This window comes from Epinephelus fuscoguttatus, linkage group LG16 (genome assembly GCF_011397635.1).
Source record: "Epinephelus fuscoguttatus linkage group LG16, E.fuscoguttatus.final_Chr_v1".
Classification (NCBI taxonomy): domain Eukaryota; kingdom Metazoa; phylum Chordata; class Actinopteri; order Perciformes; family Serranidae; genus Epinephelus; species Epinephelus fuscoguttatus.
Window position 1 is genome coordinate 23,398,095 of NC_064767.1, and position 13,893 is coordinate 23,411,987.

Sequence of the window (13,893 nt, forward strand, 5' to 3'; positions counted from 1 at the left end):
ACCATTCAAACTACACACTCTGGGTCCCTGAGGAGCTTGACCCCTGAGCTCCACTCCACCTTTGGTCCCCAGGGGATCTGTCTCTCCTCATAGGCCAGTTACACCTAGTCCAGTAAACTGAGTCATCACATGAGGGAAATATAACATACAAGGGCTTTTATGTAGCTACAGACAGAAGATAATAATGGTATTGTCAAAGAGTGAGTCTATATTTTAGCAAAGGTTTGTTCAGCGCACTTCTCAGGAAAGAGTATTTTGAGTTTTACTGTGCAGAGGTTTTACACGTCTCCAATCACAGCCACTGGTACAATTTGAAAAAAAGACCTTTGTGGGCGCTGTTAAAAAAACTTAGACTATAATTGCTTTAAAAAACAGCAACACAATTTTAGTGTATGTTCATTCAGGACTGTGTTTTACCATCTGCAGAGTCTCACTGAGAGAAAGATGTAGTATGTCACAGCTACACACAAGATGCTCTGCAAACATTCCACCCAGAGGAGACCACACCTTCGATCTGACCCTCCACACTGCAGCTAACAACCAGGCTATAGGGACACTGTGGGAAAGACTTCTGAATAACACACATATACAGTGAAAAAAATGCTTCAGCTCATGGATACAAGAGATAAGAGCTACTGATTTAATTGTCCAATTACTGAACAGTTGCTTTTTACTTTATTAAACCTGTGTGAAGCAGCATGTCGACCTTTAATGCTCATCAAATTACATTAGTTCAGCAGCATGACAGACAGAGACACAGGAGACAGAGACTTTAAGAGGGGGACATGAGATGAGGAGGAAATAAAACTACAGTTTACAGCCATGCTAGCTGCTCTGTGAGGCTGCACTAAAGCTGAATGCTGATGTCAGCATGCTAATGTCTTCACAGTGACAATACTATATGTTTACTGTATACATCTTAGTCAACTTGTATGCATCACATTTGCTAATCTTGCACTAAACACAAAGTCCAGCTGAGGATATGGCGAATGTTTGAAGGGTGTTCAACCAGCAGTATTGACGAAGAACAAAATTTAGACCTGATGGTGCGATATAAAATATTCTGGGATCAGCAACCTGTACAATCCATCAAGCAGTGATATTTCACTGGATGTTAAAAGTTTTAAATCATGATGGTACTAGAGCAGAGATACTCAACTTGTTTGGCCTGGGGGCCACTTTTGCAAAATGACAGGAGGCCAGGGGTCAGTTAATAAACAAACATTAAGAATTAATATATAAATAATTAGCCAGGCCCTGGACATCTGTCAGGGGGTTCAGGGAACACTTTTTTTAATCTAACAAGCTCTATTTTGATTATTTTTTACACACTTTTTTATGGAGGAAATTCCTAGTGTGAATCAATTTTTTTGTCATTGTGAATTAGAAAGTGGTTGACGGGCCCCCCAGCACCCAATTGCAGCCCACGAGAGTACCACTGCCCAAGAGGAAAAGTCAGGGGACGGTAAAATGGGCTTGCACTTATGGTGCCTTTCCCGTCTTTCAACCATTCAAAGTGCTTTTACACTACGTCACATTTACACACTGGAGGCCGAGGCTACCATACAAGGAGCCGCCTGCTCAGCTGGAACATTCACATGCACTCACACACTGGTGGCACAGCCATCAGGAGAAATCTAGGGTTCAGTGTTTTGCCCAGAAATTGAACCACTGATCTTCCACCACTCTACCACCTGAGCCACAGCTGCTACATTACTATTAGGATTCACCCTTAAGGGACCATGATCATATTTAGCAATTTTCATGGCAATCCATTCAAAAGTTGTAGAAATTTGTCACTAAAAACCCAAAATGTCAACCCCATGGTGGTGGTAGAAGAATTGTCAGGGATCACAATCGTCAGGATACATGCTCTGGGAACCATGAGCGTCTGTACGAAATTTCACAGCAATCCATCTGACAGTTGTTGCGATAATTCAGTCTGAACCACAGACTGTGTAAAGCATATCCAGTCTGTGGTCTGAACCAAAATGGTGGACAGATTGACCAACCGACAGCTTGCTGCTAGCACGGCTAATGAAATGAGCCAAAAGCGAAGCACAGAGGATTTTGTGGTCCACACCAGTCTCTGGTGGCTTTCTGCAAGCAGGTTTATTACAAAGTAATGTTACAGTAACAATTTCAGCTCTACCGAAATTAACCATACATTGACATGGATGCACAAGAGAATGTCTACATGGAGTGGCACCTCTTTGAGGTCAATGCACACACTGCGGTGAAGTGGTCAAACAAAACAGGGACTTCAGCTGCTCACAAACAAACAGGACTTAAAAGCTTCATGATTACGAGGTTTCTGCTACTTGCCTTAAATAGTGTTTTTTCAAAGGTTGCTGCAGTGCTTACTGGGATTTATTGTAGTATATTGCATTGCCCTTTAAATGCGTGTTGGCAGTATATCATAGCACTTAAATAGATAATTGCAGTGCCTCAAATGGTACCATAATGCACCATCTACTCCAAACATCAGCAAACATAAATTACAGTACATTCAGTAACTCTCAGAGCGCTACCCCACATGTTGCCCTTCATTAGTGTGTTTAGAAATGTTAGCTAACCGTACGACATAGTCATTCCCGGGTTTTCTAGTGTTCGTCAAACCTCTACAGGTTTTGCATCAATAAAATAAAATACAATAAAAACAATTTGACATTTTTCACAAAAAATAAAATACATTAAAAACAAATACACAAGGCCATTAACATTCCATTCTCACATAATATTAAACCATATTGCCTCTCAACAGAATATTTTACATCTTCGCAACAATTTAAATAACACTCAACACATTTGCAGTCTCTTAAGTTAGATATCTCCAGTGTCCGTTACGTGTTTAGGGTGCAACTAGCTCCTGGGTTGTTTGTTTTCAAGGCCACTGACTATCGCTTGGATCCCTTGGCCAGTTTGCTCGTGGGAGTGGTTCTTCTCTGAGGTGTGGGGATCTTAGAGGGTTTTCCTCCGTGTTGACGGGACGCAGAGCGTGGCGTCGCTCGGGACGAGTCGCCAACTGTCTCGGACACGTCTGAGCACACAGACTGGATGTCTGAGATGTCAAAGTCAGAGGCGTCACTTCCTCTGCGACTGCTCCCTCTGCTTCCGGCTTTACTTCCAGGTCGGCTGGAATTTTTTCTTGACTCTAGAAGGTTAAAATCAAAGACAATAATTAATAATAATGAACTAATGAGCTACTAAGAATGAGCCTAAACAGTAGAGGGTATCAATGTTGTGCCACTGGCTGCTACTTTCAGAGGTGCATAACTTACATAAATACTAATTAGCATCCTTTATCTGCACTTTGTGGACTGTTATCAATACATACTGCCTACTGACTGCTGTTTGAAATTTCAGTTTAGTGCTAATAGACAAGCAAGGTTCACGTGTAGCCTTGTAGGTAAAGTGAATGTGAACTTGTAATATTCTGTCCAATACTGTTTTGCAATTTCTGCAACACCCTCAGTGACCTCAGAACGACATCTCAGATGCTTCATTATTCATTTCTTACAGACTGGAAATCATTCCTTACACCCCTGAAAAGGTTACTGCAACCTCAACATGTTTTGGTTTTTTTTTTTAAGTTAAACATTCACATACTTAAAGGAGCTGTGAGTCTGCCCCAAACAGCAAATAAAAACATATTTTCTTCAAAATATAATGCAAAGAGTCATCAGCATTGCCAGATATATTATTGTATTTGTACGATGCTTTTGCCCTCTGTACTTTGTACAATTAATAATGCCCAAAGTCGCATGATGCATGATAATTTGATCATTTTGTGACACTTGATACAGAGCAAACTGTATGTGCTACTTTAATTGCTGCCTTCCAGTGCTGCGGCAAATTAAAAACACAACTAGAGCACAGAGGAAAGACACAAACTGGACAGTGGTCTAGATGTCCAAAGCAACATCTATAAACATCACACTGTCAAAACAGCTTCAAACATGCATGTTTTGTTCCCCATTATGCCTCAACTGATAAGACATTTTATGTTAGTAAGTAAGATTTTTTTTTAATCAAAGTGGGACTTTATGAAAGCACACATCAGCCAGCACAGGTAGTGGCAACAGGAAGTGTTCTCTGCAATTACACATTACACCTGTTTGTTCTCTTGGCTATAACTCACGTTTGCTAAATTTCCTCTAAAAAGGATAATCATAAACATTTCCCATTTGGCACCGCTGGGAGTCCCTGCAGTTGTTCTCCACTCACCGCCTATTGTCTGTGTTCGAGCTTTGAGTACGGCAGCACTGATCAAGGTTCCCTCCTCACTTGACTGGAATCCTTTTCCCGACAAGTACCCAGGAAGACGTAATTTGCTGCCTTGAACTGGTGTACTCTGCAAAAGACAGAACTTTAATTACTTTTATTTGCAATCAATGGGAGTTAACTGCACACTACAGTGACAGTGTTTTAGAAAATGGTCCTTATCAGCTGACATAGAGCACAAGTTGTACCAGAAAGCACCACAGATGTTGCAGAGTTAGTTGTAAATTCAATTTTAAAAATGCTTAAAAATCTCTTTTAGAAGCAGTTAGTATTTTAATTATATGTTAAACCTGTCACTAGAAAGCCATTAAACACTCACACATGCACTGATCACACATAAAGCTGAATAGTAGCATTAAAATGAGACGGACATTTTTGTCAGACAAGAATTACATATTCAGCCCATTATTAATTGCAGAAGTTAGAGCTTTTAGACCCAACTGAAGTCTGCATGAATATCAGCTAAATCAGAAATATATACCAGGAACAAACGCACCTTTTACAAACTATGAGCTCTGCTGAGGCTGACTGGTAAGATACATATTTATATATAGTCTCTGTTTTGATAATTACGCAGTAGATTTCAGTTGGGTCGTAAATCTGAAGCGTTCCACATCATGTGCTGTATATGACCATACTATATGACTATACCTCTGAAGATGAACCTTGGCTCCCAAAGGAGTCTGATGATTTAAGAGGAGTGGAGGGTTTGCTGTTTGTAAGCCAGGGCTTATCATAATTGCGGGTTATGTGTTGGGGAGTCTGGGGAACAATGGCAAATCAAAAAACACAGACATGGATTCAAAAATCAAAAAACTACCAGAAACACTAAATGGAAGAAACACAAAATAAATAAACAAGAAAGTGATCAAATAATGTAAAATAAGTCAACTAAGGCAGATAGATGAAAGGAAAATCATGGTGGGGAGTGGTTGATCAAACGTGTGGAGAAGTGGAATATCTCTCACCTTGGGTGTACTGGTCACTGCTGGGTTTGATGGGACCGCACAGCTCTGACTGGAGGTGGATCTGTTGGGAGAAGCTCCTCTGGATGACGGCCGAGATCTCCGGCCTCGGTAGCGGAAGCTTGCCATCACCTGAGTGGTTCCCTCCGGGAGGATGAACTTCTCTCGCAGCTCCATGTTGGTCCTGCCTTTAGCTGAGAGATGACAGTCCAAATGAGCCATTACATAAATACAACAGGGATCATTTTCATCACCTATTTTGTGTTGATGATGATGATGATGCGAGGTAACACTTTATTTCCCACTTTGGTCCCTAATTTCTTAATAACTATGTAATTTGGTACAAATCAAAGGCAAAACAGAAATTTCCTTAAAAGAACTGCTCCATTTTACTCAAGCAGATAATACGACCTCACTTCCAAAATAGTTAGGACGCTGTGTAAAACATACATAAAATCAGAATGCAATGATTTGCAACTCCTTTACCACATGCAGTGGGGGAAATAAGTGTTCAACATGTAATTTTTTCAGCTGATAGATCACATGCAACCAGTTGGCGAATCTCATCCATTCCTATTTAAACTGCTCTGATCTGGTTACTGTTGCTGCTTCCTCTGCAACCAGCCTCCACCCCAGCTCCTCCTTTTCATGCTGTGTCTGACTTGTGTGTCATTTCTGTTTGTCATTGATGCTGCTCTGTTCTGTTCCTGAGGGGGCTTCTGCTCTTTCTGCCTTAGGCTTTCCATGTAGGCGCAAGGAAGGGCAGAGAGGTTTGCCTTCTCTGCCTCAGGCTTTCTGTGTAGGACCGAGGAAAGGCAGAGGCCCCAGAACAGAGCCATAGCGCCAAATATGATACTGCAAATGGAAATAAAGTTTCTTTGACTAAGTGTCCCTGACTGAACTAATGTCTCACAGTGTTCAGGTGGGATTTTGGCCCATTCTTTCACACAGCCAGTCTTAAAATCTCTAAGATTTTGGGAGACACAGTTGTGAATCTTGAGAAATAATTTCAGTTTTAAAACTTCAAAAATGGGTTTCCCCAGTTCCCAAATGCTTACTGGGTGTTGTGAAAAGATGGGTGATGTCACATAGTGGTAGACGCCCCTGTCTTAACGTTTCTGGAGTGTGAACACTGATTATCTTGCCTTTGTGGTGTATTCAATTGAATTTGGATCAAAAAAGGATTTGCAATTTGCAACTGCATTCTGGTTTTTAATTACGTTTTACACTGCGTCCCAACTTTTTTGTAATCACGGTTGGAATTCACTCAAATAACTGTTATTAATTAATTGGAAACATACCAGTTGCACACTGTTTCCCCCATAATCAGCAGCGCATCACATAGTTATTCCAATGAAACTTCTAAATAACCTTCTGGGAAATCATTAGGGAAATATGGAAAGTAAAGTGTTACAAAGATGTGACAGTCTAATTTGAAATAAAGCTGAATGTTTAAAATGAATTCAAATAAAAGTTGGGTTCCAAATAAACAACGAAAACACAAGACTCATGCTGTTTCACATCCCATCCACACTGCGGCAACAGATGTGGAATAAACATTTTGTTTCTCAACCAGCAACACGTCTTTGTTTGCTCGGACTGCAAACAAATGGCAAAAAAGATTAAAATGACCCAAAGTGCGTCCAAACACTCCCAAACCAAGACGGCCCAAAATGAGAGGAATTACAAAACCAAGGAAACATAAACTACTTAGAGTAAACCAAACAGACCTCGCACCAGTTGTGTTAAAAACAAACTAGCTTACATGCAGATGAAATCACTGAGCCACACTGTCAAACAGAGCAAACAGTGCAATCAATACTGTTTCAGTTTTGCTGTGTGTGTTATAGAGACGACTTCATGGTTTCCCCAAATGATGATGTTAGTTCATTCATATATTCAGCTAAAGCATCTCTTGAGCCTCTCAGAGGGTTTTTGTTTGTTTGATTGTCAAGCAAACCTGAAAACTGCAAAAGAAGCTCAGCTGAGCACCGCTGACATGCTGAGAGAGACCAAAGAGCTCATTTGACGCGTCAAGTCCCAAAACAGTGCCTCGGAGAAAGTGACAGCGGGATATATGACTCACACAAAACAACTGCATGCATGAAAACCAGCCGGAGCTGAATGACATGTTGATTGTGAGTGAATCCGGTTTATGAGAAGGCCATTCACCATGAGCGCTCACACTCACACAGCTACAGTAGCACAACACAAGCGGCACACACTCGGATGTGCAGACACACATACCACAGGTGGGTTCATGGAGCATGGTGAGTAAATTTGAGATTTGCCAACCTATAGGAGACTGAGTAATTGAAGAGTTTGATTCCGAGCGCAACATTTTGCTCCCGTGGTGATGAACTAGAAGAAATGATATCATGTTCAGCAGGAGGAAGGTTAAGCAGGAAATACAGGAACTGATAATCAATACAGAAGAGAGCAGAAACAAGCAGAGAACATAAAGCTATTGCAGTAGATGTGGCACAGTGAGGATGGTCTCATACTGATATACATATGTAGGTGGTGAGCAGTAATTGTACTCTGCATTATAGCTATAAATATATTTTCTGGAAGGTAAATTGAGCCTTGTTGTTTTCTTTCATTTAGTTATTTTTGGTGTTGTGTTAAGATAGCTTTAAGAGACTTTAACTCTTTGAAACATCACTTTTGTTTTTTGTCTTTCACAAGGATTTAAACCTTTGATACCTGAGCAAATTAGTTTGATTTCATTTTTTTTAAAAAGGCAATCAGCAATTTGGTATAAAATGTCCTGTAAATTACAAGAAATTTCTAAAAGGTGAAGAAGAAAATGATCTGAAAATTAGCTAGAAAATGAAGAATAAGAAAAGAGAGTTGGGCTCCCAGTCATATGCTCAGTACTTCCTATAAACTTCGCTAAAACTTTTGCTATTCAACACTTAACTAAGTGAAACTTATCTATACTCTCTTCAAAGCCAGACTCCAAAACTAAAAAACTAAATGTGGTCCCCGCTCAATCAATAAATCAATATGTTCACTGTTTTCCTGTGGAGGCATGCAATAAAAGTTTTCTTCACAGATTCAAGGTAACATGGCATGACTAACCGATTGGGGAAAGTACTCCTATAATAGAAAAGTAAAACAACCACTGACATGATTTCAAATTAGTTCCACGGTCCAACAAAAAGAAAAAGAAAAGACGGTCAAAGTGGTAACTTCCACTTATATTCAAACTGAGGATTAGATTCTTAAGCTTCTCCAAAGCCTTTGCTGGATTTAGAACTGGAGAAATACTAATCGGTTTACAATCCATTTTTCTGAGTTAACATATTAACTAATGGACACTAATAATATTTATCATGTCATCTTGGTGAAAAGAATGTCAGTGTCCCTAATAGAGAGATGGATTAGTTGGCTTTATGTATAGGATACTTGTGTATTTCTCACCCTAAACAAGCTGTGATGATTTCAAATTAGTTAATGCTTTCACTCTGTATCTGTTAAAATAATAAGCAAATAATCTAAATGATGATAATAACCTTCATCAAGAGTAACTATTCATACAGTAATAGTGCAAAGCAATAGAAATAGTTGTTGTACATCAGAAATTGGACAATCAAAGTCAACCAAATCATTTTATCACACAATAACAGAGAAAAATATGAGTACAAAACAGATTGAAACAGATTTCAGACTAAATCGGGTGTGCACACTTCTCATGATTTAATCTATCAGCCCTGGGTGGTGACTTCTTGTGGTGAACTTTTGAACTCACCTCGACACGGGTCGTTCTTCACCAGGAACTCATCCAGAGCCATCCAGCCACCTCCCACCCGCACCATCACAGTGCTGCGTAAAATCCGTACGAGGCGAAGCTGCTGAGAGTCTCCAAACTACGGCAGGAGGGGAAGGAAAACAGAGAGGGGACATGTGAAAACACTGACCTGTGTATGAACACTTGTTCTTACTGCTGTGCAACACTGGAAACCAGACTGGTCTGGACAATCACATTTATTCCAATTCACTTCATTTACTTTTTCATTGATTTATTTATATATACATATATATTGTGGAATTAGAAAATTCAATCAAAATATTTCAGTGCAAAAATCAAATATCCATCAAAGATACTTTGTGTCCACGTCAGTGCTGATTTACTCTCTATGGTGCACAAATGAACACAAACAGGATTATGACACAAAAATATACATTTTCAGTTTTCATTCTCAAAGACACAAATTACACAAATGTCAATCCAACTGGGTTTCTTCTAGTAGTCTGTGCTAGTGTCTATGTGTGCTCCTAAATTGTTCCTAAATTGCTATTGTCCATTAATCCTGAATGAGCTCATGCTAAATTGTTTAATTTTTTCATAACTAGGGCCAGGTGTCGTTTAAAAATTATGTTACCAGTACCCTTAAAGTGATACCAGTACCAATAGATTACTTCATTCAAAACTTTTTTCTACTTCATTTGATACCCATCATGTGAATGGAAGCAGCCAGTTGGGTAAAATGCCACCAGACACTGCAGGCGTGTGTTAGAACGATACGTATCAGTGGCAAATACACTGTGCTCGACTTCACCACATCGCTGACCATATGGGTTGTAGCCACTGTGGTAGTGGGCCAGTCACATGTTGCATTAAATCAAAGAATGCTTGTAGTGATTGGCTGTGAGCAAATCCATACAAATAATCATTTTTTTTCTAGATCTCGGTACAAAAAGGATCAAATGCAGGTATCGTTTGCTTGCAGAGGTTTTGATACTACTTGATTCTGGGTTATTTCATTTGATACCTTAAAGGTTATTGATTACTGATACCCAGCCCTACTCATAAGTAACATTTCGTCATACATACAATCATCTGATGTTGAGCCTGACTCATTTATTGTTGGGTCAAACTTATTAGCTGATCTTGGCTTGCAGCAGATACTGTATATTGGAATCTGCATATGCAATTTTGGCCAATAAGAAACAAAATCACACAATAAAATGCCAAAAAAAGCACGTCAGGTAACTTAAAAACAGTGCTTTTATCACATAATCAGGCAAAAAACTACAGTATCAGTCAGGCTCTACATTAAAATCTGTTACAGTTTATAGCTAATTTAAATGGAGCTCCTGTTTTGTATTGTAAAGCTGTACAGTTTAAACAGCAGTCACACAACCTTTAAAGCCTGTATCAGTGGATGTTATCTGAAGTTGAATAATTTCAGCTAGTGTTTGTCTTCATGTTGTAATGTCTGACTTTATCCCCACAGTGGCTTCAGTTTTGCCATTACTGCAGGTTGAGCCTGTGAAAAAAACATTAACAAAGGCACATTATTCTACCACAAGGGGGTGCTAGTGTATAATAATCTGCCTTCATCTCACAGTACCACACAGACCAAACATAACGACACTGAGCATGTTATGGATGCAAATGGTTCAGGCTTTATGAGGTGACAGGAAGTCAGCCAGTTGGATGTGATCACGAGCATTAGCACAAAGACGTAATTCACACAGGACGATCACAGCCGCATGCTTTCTGTCAATAAAACAATTCCACATCATGATCAAGCGGACAGACAGCAATCTCCTGCAATCCAGCACTTTGTTGCACTTTCTACGACTACGACTCAAATGCTCGGGATGCATTGACACTGATGCAGATCCGATGCAGCTGACACACCGAGAACAACATGAGGAATGGTTCAGATCATTTCTGTCTAATCCACCACAGTGTGACACGCAGACATGACCAAACAATGATGACCCTCCGCTAGGTGCCTATTGTCTTATGATGTCTCTTCAGCTGGTAAGAAATCTTGTATGATTATTATAATGATTTAATGCCACTGGTGATTTTAGTGATCAAATACATTAAAAGGTGATGATGATCTGGAGGAAAAAGAGGCACAAGAAACATCTTAAGAATAACCATTTACCAGAATACAGCTTTCCAAAACTGCAACGTGTAGGTGGGGGGTAAGATTTTGATTTTCCCTGTTTGCTATTGTCTCATCGCCGATTAAGGAGTCATGTAAGCAGTGAACCAGACCAAACTGTCAAAAGAATTATTTCAATTCAATGTTGTGTGACACATCAATACAAACTAAATTCATAAACCAACCCTACAGCCCCTATCCCCTCCTACTAACACCTCCCGTCATTAATCCACACAAGCTTCAGGAAGCATGTGGCATATGAACACATATCAGGAATGAGTTTTAAAATTGCAACATGCAATTTGTCAAGACATATTAACTCAGTAGGTAAAATGAAAAGCAAAGTATTCATTGAAATCATCAAGGCTGCCCGACTATGAAAATAAATGAATAAACAGTGTCAGTTACACAAAAGTATGTCAGCCAATGTTGAGGTAAATCATTCCCATGACACTGAAGCGCCAAAGGCAAGCACACAGAAAGCATTATTCTCCAAACTGCCCAGCAGATGAATTTATGCCCGTGGACTAATAAAAAATATGGGCTGAAATGGTATTGGCTTGTAATATTGTATTTTCTGAAACTCAAAAGCAGATTTAGAAATATTTACTACACTTATTTCACCTGGTTTGTCTTATCTCTTAACAAAACAAAAATTACTGTCGTCAGAATCAGTGAAGAATCAGATAAAACTTAAAGGTCCAGTGTGTAGGATTTAGGAAAATAGGAATCCTCGCATGTTTGTTAACTTAAAATGCTGTTTATATCTACAGAGGGAGCAGGTCCTTATTTATGGAGATATGTTGCACTGCCGTGTTTCTACAGTAGCCCAGAAAAGACAAACCAAACAGTGGCTCTAGATAAGGCCATTTGCGTTTTCCTGTCTGCCACCGTAGTGAGCAGCCCCTCCGCGACAAGCCAAACATCATCAAAAAAATGTAGATTTTTAACATGTAACTGCTCTATTCTGTGTTTTCACTGATTTAAATCACTGTGGGTGTTAGTTTTAGAGAGGAAGAGACCTCTGTGGATAGTTTGGCTCCCAGTAAAAACCTCCTGAATGGCTGAATCTTAAATTATGAGACACCAGCTAAATAGTGTCGGAGAAATGCTGACCTCCGCAGATAGTTCACCTCCCGCTAAAAACCCCCTGAATGAAAAAAAAAAAAAAACACTTCAGGAATCCTAAACAGGAGCTCACGCTTAGCACATGGGAGAAGTTTCAGTTGGTTGCAATCTGCAAAGCTCACGACTAGATGCCACTACATCCTACACACTGCTCCTTTAAATACAGGGCCTTCATTTGTCATTTTAAACAAAATTTTACGCTGGACTGAAAACACATTTTAGGCCAGCGTTCCTTATGGATTAAATCAAAAGGCCATAGATCTTTATTTCTACTTCTGAGTTTCAGTCTGTAAACATCAGCCAGGAGTCTGGGCAGAGAGTGTTAATTGGAAAGCAAACATGGTAAATGAAAAAGGACATAAGGCTTGATAAGGCACAGAACAGAAGGGTAAAAACAGAAGAGGGCTTTCACATGTACCTGGTTTCCAAGGTAGAACTGGTGATGTGAGGAACAATAAAAATAAAGAGAGGTTAAAGTTTTTACCATGTATTGGTTTGCACTGACACTTTTTGCAGCACTTACCTCTCTGTGAAATTGAGCTGCTCATATTTAAAACATTTTATAATTATGCAATTGCTTGTAATTGTTGAAACATTTGCTCTTTTTGTGAGTGTAAGAAATTAAAATCTGCTTACCCGGTACTTGTTGGCACCTATTTGCTCCACTTGGAATCGTTTTGGACATTTACATTTTGCTACTTGTCGTGTTACCTACAAACAGACAACATATTATTGAACCATAATTCCTCAACACATCTAGATTTTTATTTCAAAATTCTGGGCATGGGAGTTCAAATAACCTCATCTTCTATTTTGTCAGCATCTGTTAGTGGTTTGTAAGCGTCCTTGTTGGGATGAAGAGCTGCCACAAACTCGTAGTAGTCAATGTAGCCGTCACCGTCTCTGTCAAATATGTCTGCCACAGCGCTCATCTCCAGACGGCTGGTGGGGAATTCTATTGGAAAGTCATTTAAGTGTTACAAATGAGCATTGCTGGCTGGGGTACATGCTGTTCAGTTGTGAGTTTGTATGTTGGCCACTTACTGGAGGAGAGGATGCCCTCTATGAACTCCTGTCGGGTCACCTTGCCATCTTGATCTTTGTCAATGCGGCGGAAAAAGTCCATGACACGAGACTTTTTATGGTTCATCCAGCGCATGTAGCGCTTCCGCCACACATCAAAGTCAAAGTTGGCAAACTCCTTCAACTGCATAGGAAAAAAACACGGGGTGATATCAGCCAGAAAAGGACAAATTTTCAGAAAAAATGCTTGCAATTATACTGAGAGCAAGTGTGTGTAAAAACTTAGTGTTTGATTACCTCCTCCAGTCTGTCCAAAGCATCATTGAGTTTCCTCCTTCTGTCCAAAGCCAGCAGCCACACGTGCTGCCACTTAGTGACCAGCAGGTTAACCCGGGGGTTCTTGGTTTCAATGGGAGGCTGCGTTGCTGACGCATATATCGTTTGTGTGGGAGAACGTTTTCCTGTTGGTGAGAGACAAAAACCTTCACAGTGACTGTGCTCGCACCATGTAATGAGGAGGAATAGATTAGCGATGACATCATTCCAGGTGTTAAAATGGACAAGATGAGGATGTGGAGTCACCC

General features: G+C 39.9%; 1 protein-coding gene across 4 annotated transcripts in view; it reads right to left on the bottom strand.

Annotated features, from left to right (window-relative positions):
* Positions 1-2,068: 2,068 nt before the first annotated feature.
* dst (dystonin) overlaps positions 2,069-13,893 on the bottom strand; it is a 132,630-nt gene continuing 120,805 nt past the window's right edge. For 3 of the 4 annotated variants that reach the window (XM_049600887.1, XM_049600886.1, XM_049600889.1), the window contains 12 exons: positions 13,607-13,770; positions 13,331-13,493; positions 13,087-13,241; positions 12,923-12,997; positions 12,705-12,722; positions 11,159-11,275; positions 9,004-9,121; positions 7,497-7,610; positions 5,253-5,443; positions 4,936-5,046; positions 4,228-4,354; positions 2,069-3,154 (listed from right to left, as the gene is read on the bottom strand). In XM_049600887.1, the coding sequence (XP_049456844.1) occupies positions 2,898-3,154; positions 4,228-4,354; positions 4,936-5,046; positions 5,253-5,443; positions 7,497-7,610; positions 9,004-9,121; positions 11,159-11,275; positions 12,705-12,722; positions 12,923-12,997; positions 13,087-13,241; positions 13,331-13,493; positions 13,607-13,770 (1,610 nt within the window). In that variant the 3' untranslated portion in view covers positions 2,069-2,897. The remainder of the gene's footprint in view (positions 3,155-4,227; positions 4,355-4,935; positions 5,047-5,252; positions 5,444-7,496; positions 7,611-9,003; positions 9,122-11,158; positions 11,276-12,704; positions 12,723-12,922; positions 12,998-13,086; positions 13,242-13,330; positions 13,494-13,606; positions 13,771-13,893) is intronic. The other variant, XM_049600888.1, reaches the window with a different exon arrangement.